The sequence below is a fragment of the Leucoraja erinacea genome, chromosome 23 (genome assembly GCF_028641065.1).
Source record: "Leucoraja erinacea ecotype New England chromosome 23, Leri_hhj_1, whole genome shotgun sequence".
NCBI lineage: Eukaryota > Metazoa > Chordata > Chondrichthyes > Rajiformes > Rajidae > Leucoraja > Leucoraja erinaceus.
The window spans coordinates 20,367,919-20,385,697 of NC_073399.1; the positions used below are offsets into that span (position 1 = coordinate 20,367,919).

Below are 17,779 nucleotides of genomic sequence, written 5' to 3' on the forward strand. Positions count from 1 at the left end.
CGAATCAAAATGGCATCGGCTCCGGCCAAAATAATTCACGACAGGGCGTTCTGCACAACATGGTCCGGCCGATAACCTCTATAATCATGGCGGCCTACACAACACGACGCTTGCCCCGGACCGATTGTTCTTCACAACACGGTATACACCCCAAGAGCCTTTCACATTATTGCGCTGCCCCTGTCCCAGATGTCCTTCACAACATGGCGTTCGGCTTTACTTCTGCCTGTATAGCAGCATTCGGAGTTTTACTTTGGATCAGGGTGGTCCGTTAGCCCGAGGGCATCACTTATTGGGAAATATTCAGGATTGTGGGTATTTTGTTCATTTAAATGTTATCATTGGCCCCGGCGTACCCTCTTTTTGACACTTGTCATTGTCCACAGCGAGCCCTGTCTTTGGACATTCAATCACAGCCATGTCAACGACGGTGGGACAATACGGTTCTTCATAGAGTCCCCACTAGAGACGTCAATTATTCCATGTTCTCCAGTGATGCTGCCTGACCTGCTGAGTTATTCCAGTTGTGCAAGCAATTACCCGGCCAACATGGACTGGCTTTGCGACAGTCATGCACAAGTAAACGCGTGCTGGGGCATCTAAAAAAATCGTTTTCTCACACCCCCAGTGTCCACGAGGGTCTTCAGTCTGAAAAGTTAACTTTATTTCTTTCCCCACAGACGCTGCTTGACCAGCTAAGTGTTTTGGCAACGGTTCCGCCAAGGCTCTGTAAGGAAAAAGCAAAGATCATAGAGCTCTTTGGGGAAAAAAGGACAGCAATCCAGGGCAAAGATACTAGAGTAGTATCTTTGATCTAGGGTCCTTCCGCTGCTGGATATTGAGGGGCAGAGTCGGTGGAGGCATCCCATTGGGTGAGTTTTCAAAGTGTAACTGACGGATTTACAGGCTACTTCTCCGAACACATAGGGAAACAGGCATTAGGTACTGTACCCAATGAAAGTTAGATATCTGCTCCCTTCCAAAATTCTAAGGGGACCTACACATACGCTCCCCATCTCACGGAACCTTCCTGCAGAGCACTGACTAAGTCTGCAGGAATGACCCCAAGGTTCCAGAACCATATCACTTTATTTCCCATCGCTCACACGTTGTGACTGTTTGTCTCAATTTGGGGGGTTTCTGTCTAAAAGATAGTTTCTAAAGTAACTGTTACCTCTACAAATTCGGGCTATCCAAATCAAACATTTCTTTCTGCTCTCTACAACTTAAAACTTGCTTGTGATCTGACTCGCTCTGATGAAGGATCTTAGACCTGAAGCCATTCAGCACCTCTTTTGTGATGCTGCCTGACCTGTGGATACTTCCTGTTCCCTTCGTTTTATTCTGGTGATAAAACCCAGAACATGCAACTGCAATTGTCGAGTACCTCTAGGTAAGGACGGCATGCTCCTGCATTGTTATATTTAAAATCACCGATGCAATTGTATTCAAATCAGCTTCTTCAGCATCACATTTCAAGGTCATAAGAAACAGTTCTAGTAACTTAATCAGTGCTGCAATAGCAAATTGGTGCGATTGGACCAATTCTGAAGGAACCTCACCATCTCCTGTGATGAGACTCTGGGATGGTGCAGCACCTAGCACTTTTCTTATGTGATCCTTCAGTATCAAGGTGACTTGCTTCCACTTTAAGAAGAGGCAGCATGATCGAGCAACAAGTAGAGCTGCTGCCTCAGCTCATGATCCAGGTTCAATCCAGTGCTGCTTGGTGAATTTGCACATTCTTCCCAAGATCACGTGGGTTTCCTGGAAGTGCTTGCTTCCTTCCACATCTAAAAGATATGCTGTTTGGCCATTAATTGCATCTTGGCTTGCAGGTGAGTGTCAAATGAACCAACCTTGGGGGCATACGAGAAAGAAATTGTTGCAGGGCCACAGCAAAATGGCAGGGACTGATTGCATTGATAGCATGCATCCAATGGACTGAATGGTCTTGTGTGTTACAGTTAAACAGGTAATCTGGAAATAGGGGTGGAGTAAAGGCACAAGAGAGGAAACATATTAGCTGGAAAAAAAACAGAAGTTGTTTTGGATGAGCTCAATATTAAGAGGGGCAGAAAGCATTGGAGGGATAAGTTCTTAGCCCGTTTCAGATGGTGATCCAGACACACAGGACCCATCAAGAAATTAGAGGTGCACACAACTCAGAACATAATGTACATATTGAACAGGAAAGCAAACTGAGCAGTAATAATAATGAGTAAAATTCATGGTGTTTATGAGAGATTGTTTACCAAACCAGTACATCAAGGGACCAGACTATTTTAGACTTAATATTCAGAAATAATTAATCTAGTCGGTAAAAGGGATTGCAGGAAAAAGCTATCATAATATGACAAACTCAAGTTATTTAGTTCATTCTGAACCTGGGCATTGAATGCAAAATAAAATGATCCACGAAGGCATGATTATGTTAGGCTGGGAAACTACTTGAAAATTACAACAGTGGATAAACTATAGTGAATATCTGAAGTATAGTTTACAAATAATGTATTTCCTTTTCAATGGGAAAATGAGAAATATCATCTAGCTATGAGCATCAAAATATATGAGACTGTTTTAAATAAGGCTAATGTTGTTTCCAAAATGCAGGAAGTCCTGCATTATAATTATGTAGGTAAAAGATTAGTTAAAATTAATGTGGATAAGAGATGAGGAAAGAGCAGAGAGAAAATATTTTGTCTGTCTTCACAGAAGGTGCCAAACTTGGATATATTGGTGAAAAGCATGTATACAATGAATGAGGATCCGAATTAGCTTTAGTAAAAATATTAAGATTAATAAATAAATACTGATCCTGACTTACCACCAATTTAAGAGAAAGAAAAAATAATGGGAAATACAGCCTAGTTCTGGACATTAGAAAGTAAAATTCTAGAATTTGTGACTAAGGAAGTCATGTGAACCATGAGATAATCTTAATGAGATACGTCTTAACGGGTCATAAGTAACAGAAGTGGAATTAGGTCATTCAGCCCATTGTCTACTCCGCCATTCAATCATGGCTGATCTATCTCTCCCCCTAACCCTATTTCCTGCCTACTCTCCATAACCTCTAACACCTGTACTAATCAAGAATCTATCTATCTCTGCCTTGAAAATATCCACTGACTTGGCCACCCTCTGACTAAATAAATTTCTTCTCATCTCCTTCCTAAAAGAACGTCCTTTAATTCTAAGCCTATGACCTCTAGTCCTAGACTCTCCCACTGGTGGAAACATCCTCTCAACATCCAATGGGACGAACTAGTTGAAGTGGTGAATTTGAAATGTTCGAAAGTCTTTGTCAAGGTTCTACACAAGAGATTATCCAACAAAGTTAGAGGACACGAGTTTTCTGAATCTTTTGTGAATACAGACAAAACATTTGTTTCATTTCTCTTGTCATTTCCAACCCAGGGTCGTGGGGGGGGGGGGGGGAGACGGGGAAAGATGAAACTGGTCCTAGATACCCGATTGCACAGAGGCATTGGCTGGTGGTTGTGGAGAACGTGTTCAGTAGAGGAAGTGGAGAAACTGGTGCGCTGTTACACGTGTGTGCGCACGCATGCATGCAGCCAAGAGTGGAACTCACTATCAAAACATGGAGGGGACGAGGGACACAATTTTTTGACGGCCGCGCGCGCATTCGCACTCACAGACGCGTGCGAGGCTTCGGAGGCTCAATCCAGCGCTAAATGCAGCTCAACTCTGCCTGTCTCACCCGGTTAACTACAGCCCTGGCTGGACTGACGGGATACCAGCGCTGCTTCTCCGCGCTGGCCATATTTTCCGCAAGCCTAGGCAGGTTAATCTGGCGGGGATGTCGTCCACCTCTCAAAACATGTGGGGGACATGTCCCCTCTGCCCCCCCCGGGTTTTCCGCCCCTGCATGCAGCTGCTTACAGTCCTTGAATCCATTCAACAAGTGTCCGGCCCAAAGATACAAGTGAGAGCACACCAAGCAGTAACAGTAACATTGTTTTTTAATGTCCAAATGACAAAAGGAAAAGTTTAGTATCTCATTTGAAAATTACATTTTTTTAAGTTAAAAAATGCATACATTTTGGCACTTCTCATTTAGAATATGGAGAGGAAGCAGTATTGGTGACAGGGATCCATAACAATCCCAACTCCCATCATCAGCTGATTGGGTTCCATCTGATCAATTCCCAACCCCTCAACAATCCCAATTCAGACCAAGTGTTTTTCAATCTGGGTACATCACAGTCAACTATACAGATCTCCTACTACCCAGCAGAAACGAGAACCTTGGAATGAAGAAGACACAGACCCTGGGACTATCTCTGCCCTTAGCCTTTCCCTTCATTTTGTTCTGCATTATATAGCCATCAGCATAGTTACAGAAAATATGTTTTGTTCTTCAACCTGTGGTCCACTGAGAATTAAGGCCCTGGACTCCATTACATACCCGATGTCACCCACCATCTCCCCATTGAGGAGAAGAAACCAATATTCCTTTAAGAATTATGTTGAGAGATGCCAGTCCAGCGAATGGGTCCATCCAAGTTTCAGAACCTCTATCGTGCCTCATGTGGGTGAAGTCACCAGATATCACCACAGGCTCAGAACAGAGAAAATGAGATACTCCCTGACATCTGGGATATCCAATTCCATGAAACTAATGCAGGCTTGTGGATCTGAAACTGTAGTTGGTAGCACCACACAGCAGAATAGTTAGTTGAGCTCTGAAGACAAATTATACAGGAGTTTCCACAACCAACACAGATGAAGTACTGTGAAACAAGAGGTCAGCAGTTGGTTAGGCTCCGTTTTAGTGCAGGCCTTCTCCAAAGATAGCACACCAATCCCTCAGGCAGAGATAGGCAGCACATTAATATAATACTGACTATTTAACTATTGCACATTAAGCAAAATAGAAACCCCAGCAGCAGCAACACTGGCCCAGATGGAGAGGGCAGTAGCAGGATCTCTGGCCGATTTACTTCAAGGTCAAACACTCAATCTGGGCTCATCCAGAGGCATCACCCAGAGGAATGGCTGCATTTCAGCAACTTCAGGAGGGGAAATACAAGACTGGAGAGAGGTGATGGGCCATGACATCTCATTATATAAAAGTCTGGTAAAGCACATCTGAAAACAAATATCTATGTATCAGGAGTGGGCAAGAATCTCGTCAAACGCCATTTTAGTGCTTATCTCTCCCATATCAACAGATACTTACATTTCTTAAAGCAATTACATTATTGCATATTGTCCCTAACACCCCAGCCCAATAAGAGTCATTTATGAGGAGGCCTGGTCTAACAAATGCACCACCACCCATCGTACCCCTGGCCCCAGGACGCAGTCAGTCCGCTTGCGCAGTCTTGCCTTGGTGTTGTCAACCCCAACAGCAACAGAATACGGTGTAAAGTGTCATTGAACCTGTGGTACGTTTCAATGAAGTTCTCTCCAGCCTCCCGGCTCAACTTTAGAACATAAGACAAGCGTGTGCCGCGGTGGATCAGCCACAGTCCGGGGGAGCAGCCAGTGAAGGGGACCCAGGAGAACAACAAGCCATCGACCCCTCGGCCTGGCTGCAAAGAATGGATATCTCATTTGCACAAAGACCCAGAGAGATCCGTCAGCGCTCCTCCCACTGACGGCGCTGGGCGAGCAGCTCAGTCCGAGGCCTTGACCTTGCACTTGGAGGCGCTGATGTCAGCCTTGGTCTTCTGGATGCGGGAGAAGATCTCTTTGAAGAGGGCCTTGTACTCGGGTTGGGAATGTCCCAGCCGCTTGTCCGCCGCCTCCACCTGCTGGCTGAGGCTGAGGCTCTTCTCGGGCGCCTTCACCTCGGCCTCCAGGCACTCAAGCAGGAAGTCGCGGCACGAGGTGTCGCGCGAGACGGGCCGCGACGTCTGCACGGCGGCATGACGCAGGCCCTCGTCGTGGCGCCGGCACTTTCCCAGCAGCTCCTCATACTTCTCCAGCAGTGCGTGGTACTGCTCGTCCACCTCGCGCAGGATCGACATGCCGCGCTTGCGCACGCTGTTGGCGTGCAGGGTATAGTTGCCCTCGTGCCGGCTGACGTCATCGCGCGTGATGATGGCGCTCAGTGCTGTGTCGCTGCAGCTCTTGCGCACGCGCGACACGCCGACCTCGAGCTCGGCAGCAGTCGCATCCGAGGGCGCGTCGTCCGTCTCCGGGGCCGAGGTGAGCGGCTGGAGCAGCGCCTCGGTCAGGCCCTCGTCGCCGCTGATCAGATACCTCCTCGCCTGCTTTAGCTGCTGCAGCTCCCGCAGCTCGGCCTCCAGTTCCTGCACCCGTAGCTTGCAGCTCTCCAGCTGGCCCAACCGCCGCTCCAGCTCGCCGTACTCGCCCAGCACGACCGTGCACTCGCGCTCCGCCGTCTCCCGACGCTGCCGCTCCTGGCCCAGCTGCAAGCGCAGGGCGTTGGCGCTCAAACGCAGCCGCTCGTTCTCTTTCTCCAGCCGCTCAGGGCTGGCCAGGCTGCCCGACCCAGGCGTCGCGTCGTCCAGGGAACTACACCTGTGAGACAAGAGAGAGATTACGTCATGGACACCCGTGGTCCTCGCCACATCGCGTGCTCCACCCCATATACCAGACCCTTCGGACCAACACTTCCTTGCAGACCATGAGTTTCCGTTTACCAGCACTTGTTCGATACCCCGGATCATCTGGACCCAATAAGCCCCTGCCTCCATCTTGGGGAGCACACCTCAAACTTCCCTACGAGTACAATTCACCCGCAAAACTTCCGATCCCTTACCTTGTGCTCTCTAGTTGTAAACATCAACAATTAATCAATCTATGCCTGTCATATTTTCTTGCCTGTGCGAAGAAAACAACCCAGTCTATCCATTCTCTCCTCATAACAGAAACACTGTATTCCATTGACACTCGTGTGAATCTCCTCTGCACTCTCTCCAAATGCAACTACATCCTTCCTATAGTGGAGTGATCAGAACTGTTTACAACACTCCTGTAAAGCAATGCTTTAGGTAATTGTATTATAACCCCCCACGCTTAATTTACGACCTTATTAATGAGGTAAGTATCGTGCATGCCTTCTTCGCCAACTTATTGACATGCACTGCCACTTTCAACAATCCTTAGACAAGTTTACCTATCTTATCCACCTACTTAACTTCATCTTGTAACCCAAGACTTTGCTCCTCACTGTCAACACAGCACCATTTGTCATTTGTAACGTCCTAATATATTTTACGTTCACATCAATGTACATAACATGTGACGAATAAACCCGTATTGTATTGTATTGTACATAACAAACTGGAAGGGTGCCAGCACTGATCCCTTTGGCACTAAACTGGTCACTGGTTTCTAATCACAGAAACAATACTTCATTATCATATTTTGCCTCCTACTACAAAGTCAATTTTACATCAATTTGCCAACTCATCTTCGAACCCATGGGCTCTAACTTTTTGCACCAGTCTCGCATCTGGGAACACATCAAAGCAGTTTTCATAACGGCTTTCATCAAAATACACAAAATATCGAACACAAAGTGCTGTACTAACTCAGCGGGACAGGCAGCATCTCTAGAGGACATAAAGGCAAACTTCAGTTTGGGACTTCTTCAGAGTTTGATGTCCTCCAAAGAAGCTGCCTGACCTGCTGAGTTAGTCCAGCACTGTTCTGCACAAGATTCCAGCATCTGCAGTTCCATGTGTCTACAGTTTTTTTTACCTCCTCAAAATCCCCGTCTAAGCGGTCAGATTAATATTAACCACTTGTGCCGAATTTATTCCTCATTTGGGTTGTCTTTGCCAATAAACTCATATCCTTTTTCTTGAAGACCACAATCAGGTTGGTCAGGTATAATTTAGGCTCAACTAATTCATGCTTACTGCCTCTTTTCAACTGATGCTTCTAATTATCCTTGATAATGGTGTCTTGTAATTTTCCCAGCACTGGTATTAAACTAACTGGCCTCCAGTTACCATGTTATTCATTTTTTCTTTTTTGAAAAGGTATAAATTTGCATAACTCAAATTCTCCGACGGCAAGCCCAGATTAAGAGAGAACTGAGAGATGGTTCAGAGTTTTGTCCATTTCTATTCTCAACAATGCAGCTCACTTGGAAAGGTTAATTTTGAGTGTTGCTTTTCTATTATCACCGGTTTGCTTTCTTATCCATACAACACCTTGTCACACCTTCACTGCAACATTAACTTTACTCTCATTTGTGAATACACGCACAAGATTTAGTTTAGTTTAGACACAGCACGGAAACAGGCCCTTCGGCCCACCGAGTTGACACCAACCAGCGATCCCAGCACATCAACTCTGTCCTACACACATTTGGGACAATTCACACTTATACCAAGCCAATTAACTTACAAACCTGTACGTCTTTGGAGTGTGGGAGAAAACCGGAGATCTCTGAGAAAACCCATGTGGTCATGGGGAGAACATACAAACACCGCACAGACAACATCCGTAGTCACGATCGGACCCGGGTCTCTGGCGCTCCAATCGCTGTAAGGCAGCAACTCTACTGCTGCACCACCGTGCCGCATATGCTCAATCTACAGGTTTTCTGGCTTTGGTTCTTATAAGCACCACCATTCCTTAAAAAAATCCAACTTTTTTTGTTAATGATTAGCAGCTAATGTAAATCGCCAAATCTCTGGTTGAACTTGTTATATTTATTTTCTATTCCCCCATTCTCCCTGCACTGCTTAATTTTCTCTCGTATTCCTTGGTTAATCTTTCCTCCAAACCTTCACGTTTTTCTTATTAGTTGGGTAATGTAGCTCAATGTCCAACACTAGGCCGTGTCTGGAAAACTAGCTTTGAGGAAAGACTGGATAAATTTGGATTGTTTTCTAGCAGTGGAGACGACTGAGAGGAGACATATATATAATTATATAAAGATATACATATAATTATGCGCATAATTAGTAGGAAAGAAAAGGGTTTAAAAAAAACCGGGGTATTAATAGGATTAGAGTAAATGATTTGTGCGGACTTGAAGGACCACGTGCAAAACTTGCTGCCTGAACGAGCAGATGCAGAGGCTATCATATTTAAGCAGTACTGGGTGGATACATGAAAAGCCATGACAGGATTGTTAAACTTGGAGGGCACTTTGTTGACATGAACCAAATGGGCTTCTGTGTCCCAAAATTTTAGATGTTTCTCTGACATTTGAGTGTTTTTGGAAAGTGGTTACAGGACAGGCACCAAAGAGTTTACTTTGTCCATCCTCACACCATCTTTACCTCGCTCCCCCACTTCCATAACCATTAATACTCTCCATGCCTCTCAACATTTATAGTATCCTACTCAAATAGCAATTATTTCTTTAAATAGCCCTTGAGTAGTGACAGCTATTCAACTACGTTAGACTCACTTTCCTATTTATTTCTCTTCCTCACATTACAAAATTGTCTCAGGAGGAGAGATAGGGAGGGATCATTACTGGCAAAGATCCAGAGATGAATCCTTGGCAATAGTTTCTTGCTACTCCCATCTCTCAACCAAATTGTCTTGCTCAGCGTCATGAAAGCGAGCATGGCTTCGGTTTGTAGGCAGGTTTAGGAAGCGCAGAAGTAACCCACTGAGCAGTTCTTTACAGAGCTCCTTTTTACAGAAGTTCACTTGTAGATTTTAGAATAAAGAACCATAGAACTGTTCATTTGTGTGCTCGTGTGTAGGTCTACCTAAGCTTGCTTCGATTTACACATGAAGTAATTCGTCACTCCGATATTGCAACAATCTTAAAACATTTGATAGACGTGATACATTACCAATAGGAATGCCAGGATTCACTGAAACTGTATTGAAAATCCTAGTCACAAACTCAGGCCCAAAGATGTAACTTCAGTTTAATCCGATTTAGAACTGTTTCTAGTAATCTCAGTTCTTGTTCCTCCAGTTTACATTTCATAGTTCATTTACAGTTAATTTAGATTGTCAAGTCCCAGCATTGGACCACTGCCTGTACAACACATTCTTGAGAGTTCTGTCTGTAGGTATTTGAGCAGAGTGGGAATCACATTGGAGACTTATTCTGTCACACAGTATCCATAGACCGCCAGCTTCCAACTGCTTCTGATCAACAGAATGTACATCCGGCTGCCTGTATAACCTTGAGCCCATTGTGCCTATGCTGACCATCAAATTCCCATTTATGCGTCTAAACAAAGGGGTGCTAATGCCGATCATTTGCCTCTCTAAAGTATCCCAGAAACCGATCCTGGAACCAAGTAAATCAATTACTGCCTCTACTATATTGCCTTCATCAGAACGTTACCTGGGCTTAGCACAAAGCTCCTTCAAGCAGGGAAAAGTGTGGATAGTTTTCCGGCGTTCCCGTTTATCCCTGCGAACGCGCAGCTGATCCATATTCCTCATTTCATGCACTTGGCTATGAAGCATGTCCACTTGGTTCTGTAGACCTTCAATCGTCTCCGTCAACCTATATCAAATCACAGGGCACAAGATGCGGTTACTAAGCCCATCCACAAATTATCGCCAGTGCAGGTCAGGTGCAAGGTAAAGCTTCCTTTACAATGTCGTACCACCCAATTCTGGGGTGAGAACAACACTTGCATTCTCCACTTGTTTGCTCTCATCTGACATTTAGATATGACATGCAGTTCACGCTGCCATCTGGTGGCAACAAAGGGTCTCTGAATGTCACTACACAATAAGTCTTTACCCTTTACCTAGGAGACTTGAGGTGGAGTGTGATACGCAGCAGTGCCGTGCAATAAGTATGTGCAATAGGCTCATTCATGGATTACTTATGTGTCCTGGAGGATTCTCAGCTCCACGTATATAATGGATATGGACGTGAGAGGGTATCTGAAGCGGCTGCTCCTCAGGTTCTGGTTGCACTTCAGCCCCACGCTCCTGATCTTTGGGCAGTGTACAGAGGGGACATCCTCGGTTTGCTCCAGGGATGACCAAGATGGCCATTCACTTGTCCAGGAAGCACATTGGTGATGTGGTATGCCTGAGCCAATTGCCTGTTCCTGAGTTTAGATCCATGCCAGGATGAATTTTGAGTGACAAAGCTAGTGTCCAATGGCTTTCTGAAACTATGGGCATTGCAAGGGCTGGAGTACATTCTGGATAATGACAACAGTGGTTTAAATTAACTAAACTGTAATTTAAGTTATTTCAAAACAAACAAACCCCCACAAGAAAAAGATTAGACAGAGTAAAGTTCTACACTCCCATTAACATTCTCAGGACAGGCTGTCTGGGACTGCCTTTACCTTAAACCTGGGCCTTGCTCTTGATCTCTGGCCTTGCCTCAGGATCCTGCTGTGTTCATAGTCCCCTAGATGTTAGGAGATTATGGGGGGGGGGGGGGGGGGGCGGGGGATGAGGGGAACGCTTTCATCCTCTCAGGTTTTGTGGGTCCCGTTTATATGGGAGTTGCAACTGTTCCCATGGCCTCATAATTATTTAGACATTACATCAAAATATGAGGTCATTGGAATGTTAGAGGTCAGGGTTATGGCATTAGCCGAGGTGGGGACCCACTGTAACAACCTCCAAAATGAACAGAAAGTCTGTCTTCCTTAGGCACCAATGGGCTTAATTCCTGGCTCATAGTTATTTTCCTGCTGTTCAACCACTTTGAGGACATTATGCAGCAGTCGGGTTCATTCAGTGCCCCAGCCTTCAATCCTAGCGAGCTAGTCTACCCCAACCTGCTAAGTCTGGGGAAGATAGGGTTCCAATCATGCTCAGTCTTCAGTGAAGAAACTCTATGTCTTCTCCACCCACCACCAGCTTTGCATATGACTGTCATTAAACGAACAGTAACTGCCATGTCCAGTTCCAGGGCATGGCCTCCCATCGTGGACAGAGCATGGTGACATACATGCAAGGCGGTGGGGCACGTTTACAAAAGATATCTCGACCTAAAGGATGCCAATGCCATCACAGCAACCCAGAATGGCGCTGCTGTCCCACCCCTTTACCCCACGGCAGTAGATCCTCCTGCAGAGTTCAGGCAAATAAAATATGCAGAGGAAATCCAAACTTCCCAAGGCACATTCCATGGTCACTAAGGAGTAGCCCAAGATCAAGCTCAGCCTTAGCCTTAGGCCTGACCCTTGGGAGCCCAATGTTCCAAGGTAGTCAGTGGAAGAACAGGTTTGAGGAGGTTGAGAATTTGTCTGTGATGGCAGGGCTCTGAATCCCCAGGTAGAGGGCCTGTCAGTGTAGGGGCCACCTGATGAAGGCAGGTGATGTTCTGATGTGGATCCCTGGCCATCCACCACATTATCATGAGCTCCAGAGGCAGTTTTGATTGTATGGGGAATGCAGAAATCACCATGAATCCATCCCCTCCTGCGGGATGAAGCACGGCTGCTCCGGTGGCGGGAAGTCTGTGAATCCCTCAAGGCTGTTTCCTTCTGCCGTTGATTCGGCTGCTCCAAGTGAAGGGAAGGACGTGTCTGGAAGGATGAGTCCCAATAGTTGAATACTGTGCACGTACTGTCCAATCCAGCAGAAGCTAAATCAAACAAAAATAATGTATCTAGTTTCCTGACTGCTGGAATGTTGGTGCCGTAGTATGGAGAGGGTTGACCTTCTCCAAGTCTTAGAACATAGAAATAGGCCCTTCAGCCCAAGCCAACCATCAACCCCTCATTTACTCTAATCCCACTTTATTTCCTCCACGTTCTCATGAACACCTTCCAAATTCTCCCATTCACCTATACACTCAGGGCAATTTACAACAGCCAATTAACCGGTCAACCAGAAATCTTTGGGAGATTACTGGTTAACTAGCAAGTTCTCAGGTACATAGTGACACAGACAGTTCCTGTAATTTTTACATGGTGAAACCAAAATGTATAAAAATGGCCTTTATCATAATCTGACAATGTGCACTTTAACCACATGCGATTTTTTTTCTATTGTAAATCTCAAATTGTGGAGTAGAGGCAAATAAATAAATGATGGGTCTTGGTCCCAAACATTATGGAGGTCAGTGTAGATACATCACAAACAGAATTCTCCATCTCTCTTCCCCCCCCAACCCCCCCTTGTTCCAATTTCCCTCAATACCCTATCAACCAGATGGCTTGATCAACAAGGCTATCCTGATCTGGCCACAGAGACAGAGACATTCTCTTTGTTTTATCCAAACAGTCTTCATCCACTCTGCAAGTTGTTTTCTCTCTTTTTTAGTCCTGCCAAAGGGACTCCCACTTGAAACTCTGCTTCTCGTTTCACAGATGCTGACTGAGTGGTTCAATTTTTATTGCACCAGAGGGTTTTGTGAGGTTCAGATGAATGATGTTGGAGGAACTGACTGGATGTCCTACGAGAGTCAGGTACTAGGGACACTCGGGATGGTCGCACAGCTTTCTGAGACATTGCAGGGTGACTGCAGAGGTTCTTTGGAAACCCGAGAGATTGGAGAGCGGTCTCACTCATGATACAGGAGGTCACCATTCTACTGCTTAATAGAAGAGGGTCACCCTTCTCCGCATGGTTTGCAAGATGTTTAGCTGGTCCATCCACCTTTGCTTTTGGAGAGGAGGATGTCAGGGGTGTCCACTAATCAGCTATTTGCATGGATCTGGTCCTGTGACCTCTCATTTTGAGACTGACAGTTTTAGCTCCATGCTGAGCACACATGTTGGCCTCCCAGCTTATACCAATTGCACGCTTATGATCTCCTTGACATACCAAGGGTGCATGAGTGCCAAGTCTTTCTTTGCGGCATTTTCTGCAAGGATCAGTGCGGAGAAATGTTTCAGATTCCCAATAAGTAAGTGGCTGGTTGACTCCATACCAAAGGAAGGGAGACTTCCTGTGGGACCAACTTCCTGGTTGCAAAGAATTTCACTGTGACTTGTCACATGTGACAATAAAGCATTCATTCACTCATAATATTCACTTACTTTCCTTTATTAATGGAGAAGATGTTTCTTTAATAGACAGTGAAAGTCTTTTCTGCAAGTGGGATGAGCTATGCCTGGTTGTTCCTGTGCCAAGATACATACCGCTCTACCTTCTGTTGTGAAGCCTTGCTGTCTACCACCAGCCTCTGGTTGTTAAGCTCCAGGTCACGTGCCGTTACATCCAACTGCTCGTATACCTTGGCATGCTGCTCGTTCATTTGTCGCAACATCTCCAGTTGTTTGCTGAGGTACTACGAGACAAAAGTGACATGCAACAAACTAAATTCAACAGCAGAACTAGCTTGAGCCACTGGATGCACAGTTGTGTTCTGAAGGAATTCCCAACCTGATTTGATCAAAAACTACAGTCGGGCACGGATCTGGAGAATTTTGCCCCTCTCACTAGCTCAGGAACCCAGGCTAATTATTGAACCTCATGCTACAGGCCAAGATCACTGGGCCCAGTGCACGAAAGTCAATCTGGGCAGCAGTGTATTATCTTTTACAGCCTAAAACAATGGTAGACAGATCTTTGTTGTCAGAGAATGGTTGTTTGGTTACAGAAATTATCCAATGTGGGTTCACCATGAGCAGGTGACAGAATGTGGATATCTTCATCCCCAAGGGTACTGCAGCCAAACCAATGAAAAACGAATAATAAAACACCAAAAGCCCCACCTATGTGACTTCTGACTATGTTCGGTTCTTGATCGAACCTGCAAATTGTTCTGTTTCATGCCTATATCCAATTCCATGGTGGATTGCTATAAACTCTGTTTCCAGCAATCTTTCAAATTGTGCATACTCTACCAGAATGACATTCTAACCTTCAAGAGTAGCCTATCAAGCAGGACTTTATCAAAGGCCTTGCTAAAGTCGATACGATAAAACTTTATTCATCCCCAGAGGGAAATTGGCCTGCCAACAGTCATGACTCACAAGGTACACAAAAACTTGAAATTAAAAGTGAAAACAAAAGAAAAAGACAAGTGACTGGTGACTGGCTGCCATGTGCACAGCGCCTTCACCGGAACAAATGAAGAAACAAACAAACACAGATCCACCCCCCCCCCCCCCCCCCCCCACCATGCTGGGTTCCCCAGCATGCTTCACGGCAGTCCCCCCACGTCCATATAGACAACATCACTGCCCTGCCCTCATCAATCCTCTCACGTCTTTTAAACGGTGTAATTGTAATCGCTTCTATAGCTTTCTCTGGCAACTCACTCTAGACTAACCCCCGAGTACAAAATCTGCCTGAGTGAAAATCTCTTACCTTAAACATATGCTCTCTTGTTTTAGAATCCTCTACTCTGAGAAAAAGACTAAACATTTATTTTATCTTTGGACCTCGTGATTTGTACATCTCAATATGGTTACCCTTTAGTCCCCTACGATGAAAAGAGAAAAGTCCCAATTTATCCAGCTTCTCCCTACAACTGAAGCCTAAGATAGTGAATCTCTTCCTTTCGGCTTGTTGACATCTTTCCTATAGCTGTGCGATCAGAATTGCACACTACTTCAAGTGTGGTCTTACCAACAACTTACACGGCTGCATTATGATGTGCCAACATTTGTACTCAATAGCCTTCCTAATGAAGGCAGGCACATTCCTTCTTCACCACACTGTTTACCCAACTCACCACTTTCAAGGAACCATACACCTCTACTCCCAGATCTCTCTGTTCTGCAACACTCTCCATGGGCCTACCATTTACTGTGCACATCCTGTCCTGGTTTGACATACCAACGTGCAACATCTCATACTTGTCAGCATAGATTCCATTTGCCATTTCATGAATCACCTTCCAATTGATCTAGATCCTATTGTAAACTTAGATATCCTTCCTCACGTTGAAGAGGATTCACCTAAACATCTACAGGTGCACGGTAGAGAGCATTCTGACTGGTTGCATGGCCTGGTTCGGCCACGATGCAACGGTTCAGGAGCGAAAAAGACTACAAACAGTTGTGACCACTACCCAGTTCATCACCGGCTTTGACCTCCCCACCATCGAAGGGATCTATCGTAGTCACTGCCTCAAAAAGGCAGCCAAAACCCACACCATCCTGGCCACACACTCATCTCACCATTGCCATCAGGAAAAAGGTAGAGGAGCCTGAAAACTGTAACGTCCAGGTTCAGGAACAGCTGCTTCCCTTCAACCATCAGGCTATTAAACATACCAACAAATAAGCTCTGAATTGCAAAAGACTATTATTATTGCACTACATTTGTTATTTATTGAACTTTTTCTTTTTTTTCTCTTTCCCCTATTATGTACTATGTTTACATATTCACGTATTCTGTTGTGCTGCAGCAAGTAAGAATTTAATTGTCCCATCCGGGACCTATGACAATAAAACACTCTTGACTTGACTCTTGACTCACTGTCTACTATACCACCAATGTTGGGTTCATCTGCAGGTTTACTTACATTGTAAACAATATTGTCATCCAAATCAGTAATGTAGATAACAAACAGTAGTAGACCCAGTACCAAATCCTACAGCACTCCACTGGTCACAAGTCTCCAATAACAAAAAAAACAACCCCCCACAACTGTACTTTGAATCCAATTGGCTAGATCACCTTGATGTGTAAAACTTTGCAGAGTAGTCCTGATACAACATTCACTGCCCTGCCCTCATCAATCTTCATGGTGACCTCTCTCATTTTCAAATATCATGGGTTCTTCTCTACCCACTTCACGAGGCCGACTTTGCTTCCGTTTAATATTTCAGTCAGTCACACAACATAAACATACCCTTCAGCCCACCATGCTGACCATTAACTATACTTTCTGTTACCAATCCCATTTTTCAGACCTGGTCTGCAGTCTTCTGTTATGACAATTTATGTGCTCATCTGGATAGTTAAATGTTCAGTACTTGCTTTTACCACCCACTCCAACTGCAATTCAAATTCTAACCAGTTTCCAGATAAAAAAAATAAATGATTCCTTAACTGTCCTGTACATTTCCTACCCCTTAAACCAACACTCTCTCGTTATCGTAATCTAGACTATGGGGAATAATTTCCTCCCTCAAAATATCAGTCTTATAATTTTGTATAATCGGGTCCTCAATCAGCCTCCTCTGCTCCAGTCTCTCATTACTGAAATACTCCATCCCAGGAACATTCTCCTTCACAACTTCTCTGGTGCAATCAAATGCTTCTTAAAATGTTGTCCTGAGAACTATATACAGTGCTTTGGCTGTGGCCTAACCAATGTTTTATAAAATTCTTAGCCTCACATTCTATGCTTGGCTAATGAAGGCAAGTATCCCATATGCCTTCTTCATCAGTTTATCCACCTTCAGGGATTGTTAGACTTATACACCAAGATCACTCTATTCTTCAGTACTTCCAAGGCTAGACCATTCACTATTTATGTCTTAAAAATCCTCACAAAATGCATGACATACACTGTTAAAGTTTAGGTTCCATGTGCTATGACCTAGTCCATTGTATCCACTCATTAATATTATTCTATAAATTACCATAAATCAACCACCACTATTTGTGTTCATCTGCAAACTTACAAAACATGCCTCATAAGGTCATAAGGAATAGTAGTAGGATTAGGCCATTCAGCCCATCAAGTCTAATCTGCCATTCAATCGTGGCTGATCTATCTCTCCCTCCTAACCCCATTCTCCTGCCTTTCCCCCATAACCTCTGACAACTGTACTGATCAAGAATCTATCTTTGCCTTAAAAATATCCACTGACAGCCTCCACAGCCTTTTATAATGAAGAATTCCACAGATTCACCACCCTCTGACTAAAGAGATTTCTCCACATCTCTGTCCTAAAAGAACATCCTTTAATTCTGAGGCAATGACCTCTAGTCCTAGACTCTCCCCCCCCCCCCCCCCCCC

At 44.8% G+C, this 17,779-nt stretch overlaps 1 protein-coding gene and 1 long non-coding RNA gene across 7 annotated transcripts in view; one reads left to right on the plus strand and one right to left on the minus strand.

The window, feature by feature from the left end:
* LOC129708372 (uncharacterized) overlaps positions 1-17,779 on the plus strand; it is a 27,236-nt gene continuing 9,457 nt past the window's right edge. Inside the window, exons 1-2 of the long non-coding RNA XR_008725334.1 lie at positions 1-141; positions 681-872. This is a non-coding gene — a long non-coding RNA (uncharacterized LOC129708372). The remainder of the gene's footprint in view (positions 142-680; positions 873-17,779) is intronic.
* The window catches only part of cdr2l (cerebellar degeneration-related protein 2-like), a 27,764-nt gene continuing 13,953 nt past the window's right edge, over positions 3,969-17,779 (minus strand). For 5 of the 6 annotated variants that reach the window (XM_055654064.1, XM_055654065.1, XM_055654066.1 and 2 more), the window contains 4 exons: positions 13,998-14,146; positions 12,314-12,496; positions 10,274-10,438; positions 3,969-6,516 (listed from right to left, as the gene is read on the minus strand). In XM_055654064.1, coding sequence (XP_055510039.1) covers positions 5,646-6,516; positions 10,274-10,438; positions 12,314-12,496; positions 13,998-14,146 — 1,368 coding nt within the window. In that variant the 3' untranslated portion in view covers positions 3,969-5,645. The remainder of the gene's footprint in view (positions 6,517-10,273; positions 10,439-12,313; positions 12,497-13,997; positions 14,147-17,779) is intronic. The other variant, XM_055654067.1, reaches the window with a different exon arrangement.